Source organism: Cupressus sempervirens, chromosome 3 (assembly GCF_028749045.1).
Source record: "Cupressus sempervirens isolate cs-2001-9-10 chromosome 3, ASM2874904v1, whole genome shotgun sequence".
Classification (NCBI taxonomy): Eukaryota; Viridiplantae; Streptophyta; class Pinopsida; order Cupressales; family Cupressaceae; genus Cupressus; species Cupressus sempervirens.
In genome coordinates this window covers 544373212-544391633 of record NC_143120.1, presented here as the reverse complement: position 1 = coordinate 544391633, position 18422 = coordinate 544373212, and the positions used below count along the sequence as shown (strand labels likewise).

The 18422-nt window shown below is 37.7% G+C and overlaps 1 protein-coding gene across 6 annotated transcripts in view; it reads left to right on the top strand.

Annotated features, from left to right (window-relative positions):
• EMB2757 (Transducin/WD40 repeat-like superfamily protein) overlaps positions 1-18422 on the top strand; it is a 254050-nt gene that overhangs the window by 165139 nt on the left and 70489 nt on the right. For all 6 annotated transcript variants that reach the window (XM_089820808.1, XM_089820807.1, XM_089820803.1 and 3 more), the window contains one exon: positions 5458-5564. In XM_089820808.1, coding sequence (XP_089676934.1) covers positions 5458-5564 — 107 coding nt within the window. The remainder of the gene's footprint in view (positions 1-5457; positions 5565-18422) is intronic.

The following is an 18422-nucleotide window of genomic DNA, read 5'->3' as shown; positions in this document are numbered from 1 at the left end:
GTTCAGAATTCTAGGAGCGGCACAAGGAGGGAAGAAAATTGACAGTAAGCCACAAAAGGTGGACAAGGAGAGGAAGTTGCAGCTGGTACAATTACTGCAATGACCCGGTACAAAAGCAAATAGATGCCCTTATTGGCACCTCGAGGGGAAGAGGGTTGCGAAAATCTGACATCAGAGAAGGCCATTGGAAGTGCCTCATGGACGTGGTAAAGAGTAGATTGACAGGATCAAACAAGGCGTCAGACATTTCCTTTCTGTTGGTCAGTATGATGAATGGACTCATGAACGGAAAGGTATACAATTGGACTTCTCTTTTGGCCACGCGCATGGACGAGTTCATGACATTGCATCGTAAAACATTTTACATGCCGCATTATGCCATTAGACTCTTTCTGGAGGCAACCGCAAGGACAATACCTGAGGACAAGTTGGAAATATTGCCAAGTTCGGTAGTACCTGACGAGCCTCCGATAATGCAATGGAGGCATTTAGACTCACCTGCAGGGCAGAAGGGCACTGGTTAGAAGAGGGTGCGACAAGAGATGGAGGAATCAGGCAACATAGATAGTGGTTGCTAGGATACATCTTGTGAGGAGGACGAGTCCGAGGATATGGAGGAGGTGGAGCAAGATGAGGAGGAAGATGATGAGGAAGTTGGGGTGATTTCAGCGACAGTTGTCGACTGCACCAGCAACTGCCACGCCATCCATTCTGTCATTTTTCAGTCCGCATATGCATACCATGGCAAATGTTCATTTCCAGGGTTCAGATAGTTTTGGCATCTAGTGCTGATGACCCTAGTCACTCTTAATCCTAGATCACGGACAATAGTAGCAGGATCAGTTCCACATTTTGTATGTGTCCGACCTTTAGTAAGCTGGAGGACATCACCAGCAGGTACGCCTACGAGTACTCAACCTGCGGGATCATAGGCTTAGCCAGCAGTTCAGGAACCGACTACTGTACTTGTAGCAAAAAGTTTGCCTTAGCCATCTCTTGTAGCGGAGACGACAATAGAGGGAGGATTCAGTCAGGGAGGCACGCAGGAGCAAGTTCATCTAGAGGTGATTGGGAGGGATGCAATAGTCACCATAGCCGACACTTTGTTGGATGAGGCGACAGATCAGGATATTGATTTCAGTATTCCGGAAGCGAAACCCTAGGTGCCAGCGGTGGAACGGATGAGCTCAGCGAGTCGGGCAAGTGAGTACTTGAGGCAACGACTACTTGCCCCTATTGCAAGATGTCCCTCCATCCAATCTCCCATGAGAGAGGACTTGCAGTTGGAGGCCATTTGGTCGAATAGTGAGGTAGTCGAGGTACCGGCTTCAGTGGGGGCGGAGGATCAGAGTGCAGTAGCAGCAACAATAGAGAAAGTAGATGGAGGGGTGCAAGTAACAAACCCTCTACCACTAACGGAGGAGAAGGATAAGGATGTTCCTTCATGCCTTGCTGACATCATAGAGCAAAGCAAGTCCCTGGTAGAGCTGGTGCTTACAGAGAGAAGACGGGCAGAGGCTGGGCAGGAAGCTTGGGAGACAACCGAGAAGGCTCAGGAGGAGATGGCCGACTGACTTGCCACTCAACAGATTGCATGGGAAGCAGAGTGGACAGCCTTGTTAGCACAACTCGAGGAAAGTGCACGAGGGAGGTAGCAGGCAAAACAACAATTAGTAGCAGCGGAACAACGGTTGGTAATGGTACTACAGGAGAAGGACTCAAGGAAGAAGGCTTATGATCAGAAAGAAGTTGAGTGCTAGGAGGTCACTTTGATGCTGAAAGAAGTAGTGGAGTGTAACTCTTAGATTAGAGCTGATTTGAAGGTTTGGATGGATCAAGTGTATCAGCTTTATCGTAGCTGGTCTTCACAGTCTGAGACACAACCTTCTGGTTCATGATGTCTATGTTTATGTTGTTTTTATAAATAAATGTAGTTAGTTGTTGAGTTTTCTTGTGTGGTCGTCGGGAGACGACTTTTCTTTTTTGGGGGGGGGGGAATGATGTCGTTGGTAAATCTTGTGTAGCCGATAGGGTGTGTGTCAAGATGTATGTCGTCAGTATCGGGAAGGTTCTTATTATGTAGCTGACATGTTGTATGTAGCCGATGGACACATTTGGGAAGGTTCCTTGAGATGTATATATACCCCCTTTGGGATCATTTTATTCATTATAAGCATAATGTAATGTCTCTGACATATGCAAATAATATAGGAGTTTTGCTGTTCCTATCTATTGTCTGTGTGCATTAATTTCTTTACCCCAGTACGGTAAACAACACTTAGCTCACAAGCTGGCTATTGAGTTTTCTGTTCTGTTTTTTTTTTAACCTTTAAATTTGAAATGCAAGTTGTCTAATTTGATTCAAGTGTGTTTGTTTTGGATGGTTTGTATTCAGCATTTCATTGTATGAAAACTCATAAATATGTGATGCCCAAACAATGAATTACAATTTTTTTTTTTTGGCTACAAAATCACAAAGATGCTGAATGAAATCCAGACCTGTTACAACAGCTACATCAGTCTTGATACAGAGAGGAATGGAGGATGCACCTTATTTATGCGTGAAGAAGAATTCTGGTTTTGTAGAGATCCCAATTGCAACTTCTCGCCTTTCATTACAAATGATGGACTAGGAGCTCCCACCCAGCTCATTGGGAATTATCCAGATGATTCCTATTTCTTCGACAGGTTTAATTGACTTTACAAACTTGAAAATTGAGAGTGCAAAAAAATGCTCAAATACATAGCCAACTTCAAACTTGATCTTGAATTGATTATATTTTAACTCAATGATAACATCAAACTGCTTCCTTTGTCATGAAGCAGTTCTCCAAGGGGCAACAGGAGGATCAATCAACACTTTCAAAGAAAACTGAAACAAACCTACAAAATGCTTCAGATCTAACACTGACTACTTTACTATAGTTTCATACATGTGCCATGACATAATAATAGTTAGCCTTTTCTTGTCTTGTCTAGAACGAATTCCTCAATCAACCATATGCTCTAAATCAAAGAGCATTCCAAAAGTACCTCAAGTTTTCTAACTGCACCAAAATTCTCAGTTACCTTGTCATACCTGCTATTCCAACATGTTCGTTTCAAATTCGCTTGGGTTAAAAGATACCTTCAGGAGAGAATGCTCTTTTGAGGAGTGATTTGTTCTCCAGAAGTATTGTCTGCAACCTCTGCAAAATTGGTCGCAAACTGTGTGATCCCTTCTTGCACAAGATCCTTATCACCTGTGTGCTCTCTCATAAGACTTAAGACTTGTGTGATAATAGATGTACTTTGCAATATTCCTTCCATCTTCAACCACCTTCTCCACCCAACTCAATTTCTCTGCCCTCAAGGAGCAAGTCAAGACAATGGGCAGCACAAGGGCTCCAAAATAATGTGGGATGTCTCTCCATCAAAAGTCTACCAGCTGCCACATATGAAGCTGCATTATCAGTCACAATATGGATGACATTAGCCACTCCCACTTCCACTACTGCCTCATCCAACATGTTGCACAAAGTTTCTGCATTCTTCACTTGATTAGAGGCATCAATTGATTTTAGAAATAACAATTGCCCCCCTGAAGCAACTACAAAGTTGATTAGCATCCTATTCTTGCCATCTGTCCACCCATTAGATATAATAGTGCAACCCCTATGTTCCCAGTCCCATATTTTTCTTTGCTCTTCCACAAGTTGATGAATGCTTTTTACTTCATTGTCTAATAATGGCCCACTCAGCTCATAACGAGTTGGGGTCTTGAACCCCTTCCCATACATAGAAATCGAAGTGACCACTTGATCCCAATATGGACTATATAAAGCATTGGCGGGAAGATCATTGTAGATCCAAAATCTTGCAACTGCCACCCTTGCCTTCTCATGCATCTCTTTGTTCCATGTAGTGTCTTTCAATCCCGGTTGAGCACCAAGAGTGTTACGTTGAACCCAAAATTCTGAAAGATGACTGCTCACATTCCCGGATGACCATCCTCATATCCGTGGCCCAATGGAAGAAGAAGCCTTGGCACCTGTTTGAGACCCTATAGAACTAAAATCTTCCATTGGGACAGCCATAGCATTCGCTGTCTTTTTTTTTGTTATCTTTTTTTTGCTCGTATGCATTTAGGCTTGTTATAGCCTCCCTGGTAGTCTCTTTAGGACAGGTATCACATGGTGTGATATCATGGCCTTCTATCTTTCCAATGTGATATTTTAGTCGAGTTATGCCCCCACTCATCGCCTTAGGACAATGGGTTACATTTCACATCTCCTCTTTTTGCTCCCAGTGTCCCATATTTCCAAAAGGCATCCCTAGTTTTGCCACTCGTCATTCTCTAAGTACAAATATTGATTCGTTTACCTGTGGCTATAAGTCTGCAAAAGGAACAATAAAACATAAGGTTTGATTCAAAATATTTCTATATTATTGTATTTTAAATAAGTTTTTGAGTCAAAAGAAAATATCTTTGTACAAGATCTGGTTATACACATCCATTTACATGTTTAAAAAATTATAAATTCATATATATTTGATGTAAATTTAAACATAATTGAAATTTACATATATATGAAGAAAACGTGATATGAATTTACATATATTATATAGTTACTAATAATACACAAAATTTTGTATAATTTACTTGTGTCTAGAATCTAGTATATTGAGAGAATTTTGTATATTCTGGAAACATACAAAATGAAATAAGTATAATAGACAGTTAACACTAACAGTAAATACCTATTTCCCCTTTTAATTTAAAAATGACCCTTACAATAACTCGCACTTAGCTCCAAAGTCACTTTTTGAATTTTTGATGAAGTGGACTTCAATATTTCCTAGTGTCTGTTCATTTACTAGATGAGTCTGTCAGCCCTGAACTTCAAAGGAAAATATTGAGGTTCATCTTGGAAGTGTGGAAATAGTTTTGAAGGTCAAGGTTGCATACATCAATATCAAGCAAGTGGCTGACAAATGAAAAATGGATTACGGAAGTTAGTGTACATGTACTCATCTAGGGACACACCTATAATTGGACAAGCAAAGATAAGAGGGTCAAACTTGGGAGCATATTAATAGATGTGTATGGTTATGATTAGGAAAATATCAGAAGGTTGATTATTGTAAAATGCATTTATAGGCGTGCTTCTATTTGGTGCACCTATACCAACTTTACGAAAAATATATCTCAACAGTGGAACTTTTAAAGAATAGATGTTTCTGGAAAATTCCTCTTTTAGAAATATGAAATTGCAATCTATCATGAAACACATCTTTCTTTGTTTACCACATTACTATCTATATGTTAGAATAATGCAATAAGTAACTGATTCAATGAGTCTTAATGATTTATAAATCTTTTTTTATACAAAACAAATTTCTTCTGAACTGGGATTTGAAGCACCGTTTAGTTTCTTAGCATGCTTAGTACGTGTTATCACCTTTTCTGTTTGGCAGGGTATGTGTATTCTGAATAAAGAAATCAGTCTGTCACGTCCAGGGATATCAGATGTTTTGATAAGAGGGGACTCCAGGATTGTTGTCGCTGCTGGTTGGGATCACAGGTCTGTGATTTTCTGACGTTTTCTTTAAATTCTTACTTGGCATATCTCCTGGACATTATTATTGCTGTTCTTTGGTCACTGATTTGCTAGTTTGGGATGATTTTAAGAAATATTTTAAAATTTCTCTTTTTATATGCTAGTTTGGGATGAGTTGAAGAAACATTTGAAATTTCTTTTATTTTTATATAAGGAAAATCTAACTAATTTAATTGTCAAATATAAACTCAGTACCGATTTTATTGTCAAATACATTTTGATCTGTATTAGAAATCAATGTAACTTATTAATGACATCAACATAACTGTGTTGAATACCTTACTACACGTTAGTATTTTAGTCAACCTTTTAAGTAACAAATGCCCATGATATGTTTTAAGGAATGCTGTAGCCTGTGACAACATTTGTCAATATATGAAGCTGTAATTTAACAAAAAATAATGGTCAGACTATCTGCTCAATTTCTGAACCATTTTTATGGCTGGCTCTCTTATGGGAGGCAAACCTAAATAAACAGTTGTTCCATGTAAGTATCAAGTACATACTAAATCACTCGTAGGAATTTAATCATCGAAACCCCTTCTGTAATTGAATCCTTGATGTCAATTATAAATAGACTCTTTTATATATTGACAAGGAAATGTTAAAAATATACCCCAAGGGTGAGCTATGTCAGAATTCTAATAAATTTCAAGCGATCATTGAAACCAAATCTCCATTAGAATTCTGTATATGATGTCCTAGTCAGCAAATACTAAACAAGTTCAATCAGTAACGATCATTAGGACCATATGCATATGAATTTGAGGAAGACAAGGTAGTTCACAAATTAAATATAGGAGGAACTTTGGCCAATTTGGGCATATCAGAAGACTTTATTTTCAGAGAAAGGAGCTATTAAATTTTGTTAGGAGAGTAAATAAACATCATTTAGTTAGAGATGGTTGCAGAGAGATTAACTGGTATGAAACATTAAAAGTTGGGGAAAAACCTTTTCTATTTACAGCATTTCAATGGAATTTGTTCTAAGTTATCGATTCTGGTTCTGATGCTGATGCGGGTGTGGGGTGCTGATGCGTGGATTTTTTTTTCTGGGGGATTTTGGATGCATTTGGGTGCGTCTGTACAAAAGTATATATATTTAAATTTAAAATATATATATATATATATTAATACATACATATTTATGTAAAGTTGTCAACTATAATTTATGACAATGTATGCAAAGAAATACAAGAAATACAAATATACAAAAATAAACCATTCATTGAATTATTATCATAATCAAATTGAAATAACAGTAATCAAAACATCAAGATTCCAATGCAATTTGAATTACAAAATCAAAACATAGTTAATGGTTGAATGTTGATCAATCAAGAGTCAAGGCTCAAGATTCACAAGGCACATTCAGTCATTCAGAACCATAAGGATTCTCAAAAAAATCCACATTCTCATCATCTCCTCCTGCTGCAACACTTGCAAATTCATTTGAACTGTGCATGGTTCCAATTGTGCTAGATGCACGTGCTATGATGTTATTAACATCATCATCCATCGTCATAATAAGATCCTGAAGTGTTGCATCCAAGTCTGCAGATTCAGGGGCTACATCCCAAAGCTTGCTTGACCGTTCCTTGTATCCATCCTCCCTACATGACAAAAGACGCAAGTCGGTATCTATATAAACCAAGTCCTCAGCTTTCTTTGAGCCCAACCGGTTGCGCTTCACCGAATAGATATAGGAGGATGTACTCCAATTTTGTTCAGCAGAAGAAGAACTTGCAACTTGAATAGTTTTCATAAAAATTAAAAAATTTAAAATTAAACATACAAATGAAAAGAAAATTAGAGAATGTTAAACACTAAAGTGTATAATACAGTTGCTAAATAAATAAATAAATAAATAAATAAATGAAAACTTACTTGTGAGAGGATCTTGATTGCAAAAGGTTGTAGATGCTTGAATGGTTGACCATACATGTACCACCATGTGATAGCTTCCATGTCATTTTGTTCCTTTATTGCATATGGAGTAAGTTTTGATCCTGAGGCAAATACACCAAATTCTTGCCTCACCTTTTTGTGTATTTCATCATCTGGGAAGAGTCTTGCAAATGCAGTTTAGCACCCAATAGCAACTTCTTCATCCGCATATGTTGCAATTCTATCTGGCATAGCAAGTATTTCTTCGCTATAGTACCTTGGAGATAAGGCATATGCAAGGAGGTGCAATGGGGTAGTCATCCTCTCCCAATGATGACGAATGATATCCTCCACCTTTTTGCACAAGGCTTTACATTCAATGGGATTAGTCTCATGTGCTTGTATGGAAAGCTTTACCTTTTCTACCATGGTATCCATGCCATCATACACATCCCCTAAGCAAGGTGCATCTGTATCGGCAAAGCGTAGCATAGTCATGATAGGCTCTGTGAAATCCAATACAAATTGCACACGAGCTCACCAATGCTCATCCAAGATCATACCCTTGACCTCCAAGGCTCTCCTTGAATTTGAAGCCTTCCATATAGCCCATTGGTTACAAATAACCATTTGGCCCACTGCTGATTTTACCTTGAGGAGTCGTTTTCAGAACAATAGTATGAGATGTAAATCTAGTCTCAGCTACCTATAAGCAAGTTGACAATATGACATCAAATATAAAACGAAGTTATAAACAAGAAATTTGATATTGAACATGAATATAAAACTTATTCAAAATAAATAAATAAATGAAACTAAATAATTACAATTTACAATTTTAAATCTACCTTCAACAATTCCAGCTCGGAGAATGATTTGAATATAGATTGTAACCAATGTTACCCTGGCGCGGGGGTGCGGGGGGACATCGGGACGAGTTTCGGGTGCGGGAAAAAAATAGCCTCAATTTGGGGACGGCGGGGGAGCTGGGGGGGGGGGTTTCGGGGGGGGGGGGGGAGAGGGAGTGGGGGGAGGGGGTTGCATAGTATATATATAATATTATTAATATATATGATTGAAAATGCTAATTATGAAATGATACTTCAATATATTATATAACAATGTAACATTAACATACCAAATATAGTTGACTACAATGAATAGAGAAAATTAAAATGTGATTCATAAATCATAAGTTCAAACTTGAAACTTGAAATTTCATAACCATTACTATTACTTATGACCTTTTGATAGCAAGATTCAAAATTCATTGTTCAAATATGATTTTATGAATATCATATATCATAAAGATGCTCATGATGATAATGAGCCGAATAGCATGAAACAGTGAAATAATAATAATGTATCATAGCCATATCAAAGTGAGTATAATCAGCAAAATGACAAAATGCCAATAATGAGAATGGATGATTCTCAAGTGCTCTCTAATCATCCCCTATGCCGAAGTCCTCATCACTGGAACTACTAGACTCCTCCTGGGTAAGATCTTGATCCTCTAAAGGAACACCAACTAGCCCTACATTGGCTTCTGCATCGGCATCCTCATCAATCTGAGCTGGATCCTCTGGCTCCACATCCCATTGTGCTGCAGGGCTCTCCTTGTACTCGCGTGTCTTGCGATCTTTGAGCCGCAAGTGACCATGTACAACAACCAGCTTCTCCGCTCTCTTAGAGGTAAGTCTGTTCCTTTTAACAGAGTGAATAAAGCTATAAATGGACCAATTCCTCTCTGCAGCTGAGGAGCTAGACACCTGAGATAACAAAGTTGAAAGTTACAACTTACAAGTTACAAACAAATGTTCATGCAATTTGTAACAAATGATAAATGGTAAATCGATGATTAATAATTATTGAATCTATGAATCATAAATTAAAATCAGCAAGGTAAAACTCTTCAAGTTAAGATTGTAAAGGGCTGGAATTAGTTATTAGTATTACAAACCTGAGAAAGCAGTCGAAGGGCTAGTGAGGTGATCTTTAACTTTTGTGAACCATGACATTTCCACCATAAAATGGGTTTCTTTTGTGCCATGGTTTTCAAATCCACCTTTGCAATATCCGAGTATCCTACAAGTTACAAATTTTAAAGTTTACAACATAATATTAAAATTATAAATAACTTAAATAAAGTTATAACTTATAAGTAAAGTAACAATTAATTATTAAAAGAACTTATAATTTAATAATTATAAAGAGTTTAGAGCACTGAATCAAGATTTAAGGATTACCTGAAAGACTAGCAAATTCAGACCACTCGGTGCGAATCTCACTAGCAATCTCAGTATCATACATTTCGGCAATGCATCGGAAGAACCCATTCTTCACCTCATCATCTCGAAGTGGTGTGACTGTACCAGGCCTAGGTATGTACCACTTCGGGTTCAATGCATAGGCAGCAATGTGGAAAGGAGTGTTCAACTTCTCCCACCTGCGATGAATGATAGGCTCAATGTGCTCCGTATAGAATGCTAGAGTGGGGTCTCTCTCACGTACAACAACCCTCATCTGCCCAAGCATGGAATCAATGCACTCATAAACCTCTCCAAGGCTAGGTGAATCTGCATCTCCATATCTGATCACCTGAAACACTGGAGTAATGATGGAGACTATGTATTTTGCATCACTCCAAAACTGATCACTCTTCATTGTCTCCTTTACCCTCTTCCCTTACTCTGTTCTAGACTCAGGCCATCGATTCCATTCTTGTGTCATAACCATGAGTTGCAATGGCTCTTGCAACTCAATCATTCTCTCCAAGAGAATATAATATGATGCATACCTAGTCTCCACTAGTTTGAGGAATTGCTTCTTTGCGAAGCTCTTGAAAAGTGCATGTGAAGTATGGTGATTGCAGATAAACATCTGCACCTCTCTCTCATCATTAACCACCTTTCTAATCCACTCTATTTTCCCCATGTCTTTGAGTGCATTGTTCATGGCATGCACAGAACATGGAGTCCACCAAATATGCCTATAAGCTACCTCAACAAGCCTCCTTGCAGCTTTGCACACATGTGCTGCATCTGTCACAACTTGGACCACATTTTGTGGTCCAACCTCCTCAATGGCTTCCCTAAGCACATGAAATTGAAAATCAGCATCTTTACGATGCCCTGAACAATCAATTGCCTTCAAAAAATATGGGCCCTCCGTGCATGTAACCATAATGTTGATGAGTGGATGATGACTAATGTCCGTCCACCCATCCATGATAATGCTGCAACCTGACTCCATCCAACATGCTTTCATTTGCTCCATCGAGATCCCAACCTTGTCATAGGCTCTATCCAACACTGTAGTCCTCAGCTTGTGGTCACTTGGTGGCACATATGATGGCTCTCCCTCATTCACTGCCATGGTCATCATCCTTACAAAATAGGGAGATCGAGCCACATGTGTAGAGATGCCATTGGAAAAGAAGAAATCACCAACAACATCATCTAACCGGCCCCTTGCATGCATGTTAAATAAATGAGCAATGGGGTTACTATCACTACGACTTGTGGTTGCTTTCCGTTTCCCCCTATTGCTATCCCCTGTTGAACTGTGTGTAGGTGAGGTGAATGATGGTGTAGGTGACATAGTCTTTGCTCTCTGATGCAAGATACAAGTAGATGTATCTTGCTAGCCCTGTAACTGGTGTATATGCTGTACCTGTTGCGTAGCAGACAAAGATCTAGGCACTGCAACGTCACTATCATTAGGGATGTCCCATAGTTTATTCACTTTAATTCTGTATTTGACATTCTCAGGATTTGACAAGAACATGCATGGGTTCACACCATAGCCACTCCAAAAAAGAAGGTGTGAATTAACTCTTGTAATGCTGCCAAACCATTCTACTCCACATATATTGCACTTCCATTCTCGTGTGCTACCCCCTGAAGGTGTAGGGCGTGTAATTTTTGTAGCAAATTGTTTCAGAGGGGACTTTGAGTCATAAGGACCCCTAGCATACTTCCTCAAAATCTCTGAAGGGCAATCAATAGAAGGCACCCCTGGTGCAACATAAGGAGGCTCTCCCTTAGGCTCAAATTGACCACCTATATCAGCCCCATGATCACTTCCTTCAGGCTCAGGGTCAGGCTCATAATCAGATGCACTTGGCTCATTAATTTCCATGTCTTTTGCACTTTGGCTGGATCTAGAAGCCATTTATAAAACTGCATTTCACAAAATGAAAATAAAATTATAAAAATGATCATGATACATTTCAGCCCAAGTAAAAATAATTTAAAACTTTACTATTTAATTTTAGCATTTACTATTTAAAAATTTGAAGTATTAAAAAATGAAGCTAAATAGCAAATACTAAATATATGGCAATATGGCATATGCTGAAACGTTTTACTAAGTTACTTTCAAGTTTCAAGTTTCATTCTTGAATCTTGTTGATAGTTGAATCTTCTTAGTTCTATGATTTTTTATTTTATAATTTATTATCTATATTAATTTTTGATTTTTTTCATTGTTCTTAAAATAAAAATATGGCAATATGGCATATGCTGAAATGTATTTTACTAAATACGTTTCAGCATATGCCATATTGCCATATTTAAAATATGTTTCAGCATATGCCATATATTGCCATATTTTTATTTTAAGAACAATGAAAAAAACTAAAAATTAATATAGATAATAAATTATAAAATAAAAAATCATAGAACTAAGAAGATTCAACTATCAACAAGATTCAAGAATGAAACTTGAAACTTGAAAGTAACTTAGTAAAACTAAATAGTAAATATTAAATACGAAATTTAAAAATTATTATTTATAAATTGATTTTTAAAACCAAAAAAACTAAGTAAAATAAAAAAAATCCTACCTTGAAGGCTTGAACTTGAGGAGACACTTGCCAAATCAAACTTTCTTGCTCCTCTTGCTCCTCTTGATCTTGCAATCCTTTGCAAAACCACCCACTAATCTCTCACAAGCTCCTCCAAACACTCTTTCTCACTTAGCTCCTTGCTGCTCCAAAATGGTGAAATGAAATGATAAAATGAAAATGAGATCTATTGGTCTTATTAAGCCTTCAAATAGACCACATGGGGCCCACAACCAATTAAGGTTAGCATACTTAAAAAACAAAAACAAAAAAAAGAAGCAAAAAGTATTGTTTTTTAAAGTTTTTTGGGCCTCTTCTCGGCACACCCTGCGAGCACTTGGGAAGCACCCCGCGAGCACCCGCGGCGCACTCGCGCACCCGGGAACCACCTGAGCACCACGTCCCACCCGGGTGCTTGACCGATGTGGCGGGGGTGTTGCGGTGAAAAAACTACTGGCGAGGGTGCTTGGGTGCGTGACGCACCCACACCAGGTGCACCCAGGTTTTGACTCGGGTGCGCGCACCTGGGTTACACTGATTGTAACATGTGGTGGTTTGTCACAAACATTTGTATCTCCTCTCCCTCTTGGTATATTTGCTTCACCCACTCTATTTGGGTGCCAATTTGTTGCATGACCAAGTTGAGAGAGTTTATGGTGCATGGTGTCCAAAAAATATGATCGTATCGAGACTCAACCAAAGCACTTGCACCCCTACAATTCGTAGCATTATTTGTGACCACCTGGACTACATTCTCACTACCCACCATCTCTATTGCCTCAATGAGAATTCTAGAAATGAATTGTGAATCCTTAACTTGTCCTTCAAAATCAATAGCCCTCAAAAACATTGCCCCTTTGGGGGACATTGCAATCATATTTATCAATGGTCGGTTTCTTGTGTCTTTCCATCCATCAGAAACAATAGTTTTGTCGGAAATTTTCCAAGATGTCCTAATTGGTTTAAGAGCTTTGTCTATAGAAATATTTTCTTTTTGCGAAAGAGTAGTACACACCTTTTCATACCCAGAGCTAATTTGAATAGTTGGTGCTCTAAGGATGGTCGCAACCATTTCCCTCCAATATGGTGATCTTACCAAATTGAAAGGAAGACAATTGGCATAAAGGCAATGTGCAATTGCTTTATCAACAATCTCTCTTGCCTCCATTTTGAATGCTTGATCCAACGGACCTCTTTTGCAGGCAATAACTTCTACTTCATCATCCTCCTCTCCCACTTCCAAGAATGGATGTTTGGAGGATGCAACATGATCAGTAGGCACATTCACTTTGCTTTTTGTAGATGAAGGTTTGTACAAAGTTGTTTTTGATTTGCTCACTAAATGATCAGCAACCTCTTGTTCTTTTATGATCTGCTTAATTGTGCATCGCTCAACCTTTCTCCATATTTACTTTCCTTGCACAATGCTATTCCTTTCCCAGTAGGGCCCATAAAATGAGCTTTCACTTGAGAATATAAGCTGTTGAATGGTTTACTATGACATATATTGCATCTCCAAATGTATGACCCACCTCTAGAAACCTGTAATGATCTTGTGGTGTGTCTCCATGATGGAGATGCCACATCAATAATGAAGTTATCACTTCGTTCTTTCCATGCTGTTGAACTTTGACTATCGGTAGTGACCATTCTTGGACAATAGAAACTATGAATCTAATAAGAAAATAGAAAAAAATAACTTATAAATGTTTAAAAAAATTTACTCCATTTCTTTACAAAAAAAAAAAAAAAAAAAAATCTTGAAAAATTTCTTCTAAAACTTGAGAAATTCATGAAGAACTAAAAAAATCACTAAAAAAACTCATGAAATGGATCGAATGCTTACCTTAGATGCTTATTTGTCCTTTTTGGAAGCTCAATAAACACCCTACAAATGATCCTCTTCAAAACTAATGACCTTGCTTTCATAATTCCACAATGGAGACCAAATGAGAACAAAGCCCAGCTGAAAACAAAATGGGAAGAACAGGCAATGAATGGCCTCTTTTAGGGCCGTTTTAGGGTTGTGAGGCAAATAGAAGGGAAAAAAACAACTAAAAATCATTTAGAGCACATGTTTTTGATTGGACGCTGGAAACAGTTGGATGCTCATGGGATGCGCCCAGATGCTCTCTGGATGCTCTCCGAAGCACCCCGTGCGCATCCGTAGGAGACAAAGCAGCTTCTTGGCAGCATCCACCACGCCTCCTCCTGCATCCATGCACCAGTCCGCATCCGTATCCACACCCCCCCCCCCGGGCCCACGCATCGGTAACTTAGATTTTGTTAGAACAAAGAAGGGAAAAATAATGTTAATGGCCATGGATGACCAAAAGTACGTCAATAGTCTTTTCTAGGAGTTTTCAGCAATGCAAAATTTCACCCATTCAACTTTTAAACATTCATCAAATAGTTAAGGTGTGGACAAAACTAAAATATTTTCGATAAGTATTTTTGCCAAACTTTTGATCATAATATGAATCTGATACGAAACACAACTTTCTTGTGGTTTCACACAAAAATGAATGGATCATTGGGAAAGCAAACTGCTACTAAAATTAATATAAAGAGCCTTACAATAACTTGTTAGCATAACAGATAATTAAATACATACTATTCAGGCATTGAGATGAATGGAAGAAATTTAGAGGTTTTTGTTAGTATTTGTGATCATATCAATCCCACAAGATTTGAGAAATGATTCCTTTCAATAACCTGGAGAAGTTGAGGGAACAGGGGCAGCTTGTAGTTGACTCCCCTATAACCAAGCCATACTTAAGCTGTGTCAGTATCTGGCTAGTAACAATATTAACTTAGATGGTCGATGGAAATACATTTGATTTTATGAAATCAAAAAACATAAATTATCTAACTCAAGGTTGATTGAATACTATCAATTTCAGTTTATATGATAAAGATTAATAATAATGTAATAACAGTATGTATATATATATATGTATGTATGTATTTAATATGGTTATTAAATATACAAAAACACACACACACACACACATATGTATGTATGTATGTATGTGTGTGTATGTATATGTGTATAATTACAAAGATGTTATATAAATAATTATTAGTCATTTATCCTAAGTTACCATGGCTCGTCCCTCCCCCCTTCCTCGGAGCAACAGAAGTTCGAACTGGTTCAAAGTTCTGGTCCGGTTCGACCTCTGGTTTGGGCAGGGTGCTGTTTTTTGACTGCAGGTTCAATTGGGTTCAAAATAAGTTCAAAACCGGGCAGACCAAGCTGGGAAAATCAAACCAAGTTCAAACCCGCTTTTTTACCGGTCCTCGTGGACAGCGAAAATCAGAATATTTTGCAAAATTTAATGATATCTTGGCATCCACAACTAATGTTGCTGATGCTGCTGATCCCATTGGCCTTAGCTCGACTAACGCCAAAGAAGAAGAAGATGAATATTGAAGAACTTAGAATATTAATAAGTTTTTATTCCATTAGTTGAATGAACATGAAAAAATGATACTTGAACTTGATGCTATTATTTATTTTTAATGTTTCAAATCTTTGATGCTGAACTATATGATGGTATGATCACTATGATTACAAGTTTATGATGTTTTTTTTGTTTAAATGTGTTTATGCTACTGTGCTACATTCTAATTTTAACTCATGCTTCATAAATATGTATGTATACACACACACACACACACACAAACACATATACAATGTTACCCCAGTATTGGGGTACGTCGGGATGGGGGGACGTTGGGACGAGTTCCCTGGATCGGAAGAAAATGGGCCTCATTTTCGGGACAGCAGGGGGACAGCCAGGGGATGATGGCAAGGGGAGGACGGGACAGGGAGGGGTGTTGTATAGTATGCATATAGAACTTGAAATGCTTGTTATGAAATGATATTTTAGTTCCAAATTAAAATACTTGAACATATCAAAATTGCAACATGATGTAGAACAATTGAACATTCAATGTAGTAACAATATTACATACCAATAGTAACATTCAAAAAAAAAATTCAAATAGAAATCCAAGTACCCATTCCAGTAGAAGCATGGTTGTAGAATAACGGAGGTGGGGTTACCTGGGTGTGCAAGTACCTGGTACGGGGACGTCTCGAGGACGGGTGCTTCAAGGTTTGGGAGGTGGGTGCAAGTTCTCGTGTTATACTGCACATATATATATATATATATATCTACATATATGTATATATATATACATACATATATATGCATATATATATATACATACATATATATATATATATATATATATATATATATATATATATATATATATATATATATATATATATATAATAATAATAATAATTTTTACATGTTTTTGTACTAATGAACCCAAACAAACCCAAACCCCTTTCCAAAATTTTGATGAACTTGCAAATTGGTTTTCGAACTTCAAACTTGGAACCGAACCCAAGCCAGTAACTTAGCATTTATCATATCAACAATTCTCATAATAACTTTGAGTTGAATACAAATGATAGACTATGTATTTTGATTAGGTATGAATTTGTCAATTTGACTGATCCGACCGACACTATCAACCACTAACACTTAGAAGTTAACCATATTGGCAATTTGATTACTGAAATATTCACGCTTCTCTGAATATCAAAGCTAAATAAAAATTATATCTCGCCTTGAACAATTTGTTACTCCAAATTTCCAAATGTAGGAGAATGATTAGAAAAAGGGCCAGTAAACTTCTTCTTTAGCAGTTTGATTATTATGTGACGTTCAGTGGATACAAGTTGATGATCGTATGCAATGATAATAGATTCTCCTTGGTTGGTTTGAAGATTGTTTCAGTCCTTTATGTGCAGTGATTATTATGTCACTCCTTAAGATATGGATAGCAACACTTTAATGTATGTTTGGCCATCCATATTACTGTATATCAACACTGAGTTTATGCCAATGTTTCCAAATATATTTTGATGGCCATACCATGTCTATGTTTGTGGCAGCCAAATGAATCAACACAATTGATACTTGCTTTTCCTTTAATAATTGGTATTGGTTTATGATCAACTTCTATGGCTAAGGTAATTTATTTGATAATATTACCATATTCTTGTACTCAGGAATCTTCTTGTCAATTCTCATCAACTGGTCACACTTCCCAAGACTAATAATTGAACTGACCAGGGGTCTAGGGGCCGATGCTTCCAGCGGGGTCGAGGAGTAGCACCCCTATGGGGTCCATGGAACACACCATTTTTGTGATTTTCTTCCAATCCCATACTCTTTCTGCCAACCGCTTATGTTTTCTTCACTACCTGTTTATGTCTTTCCCTTTGGTACCATATGTTATTCATTGTGAACTGTTTTTATTTGTTGTCTTTTTTTGTTTAAACCTCCTATCACCCTTCTTCTGTGTCCATATGGTGGTCATCCCTTTCATCAATTTATGTTGTACGACTGTGCAATGATGTTTTATAACTTCTTTGTGGCTGCCATATGGTGTACGACACTTTTCTTTTCGTACGTTGGTCTTCATGTACCCCTTCTCTATGTGAGCCATACGACTGTATGATGGTCCTTCTTTGCTTGTCGTTGGATGCTCTTAACTCTAGACTGTACAGTATAGTGTCACATCTTCTTTTGCTACCTGTACCTAAGGTCACACGATGCTCTTTCTATCTATCTTTTCTGCTTGTCTTTCTTACTGTACAGTGCACCCATGTGCCGACCGTACAGCCGTACGGTGTCCACCTCAAAGGCTGTGCGGTGTCCAGTTTCAAGGCCGTACGATATCCACCTCCTGTTTTGCCATATGGTGGGCTCTCTGTTATATTCTGTTTGTATGAAGACTGTACGGTGATTTATCTATGTTCCTCTTATACTGTACATCCGTACGGTAGTCTCTTCCCTTTCAAATAATGTCCATATGGTCCCTTTGTCCTTGCCTGATGTCTGTATGGTGCCTTTTTCCCTCGACTATTGGCTATACAATGGTTATATATCCTTTAGTTTATTTTGTCGTTGCTCATTATTTTAATTTATTTTTACTAATTCTAAGGCCGTACTATGAAAATATGCTCAACTTTATACAGTATTTACATTTACTTATCTTAC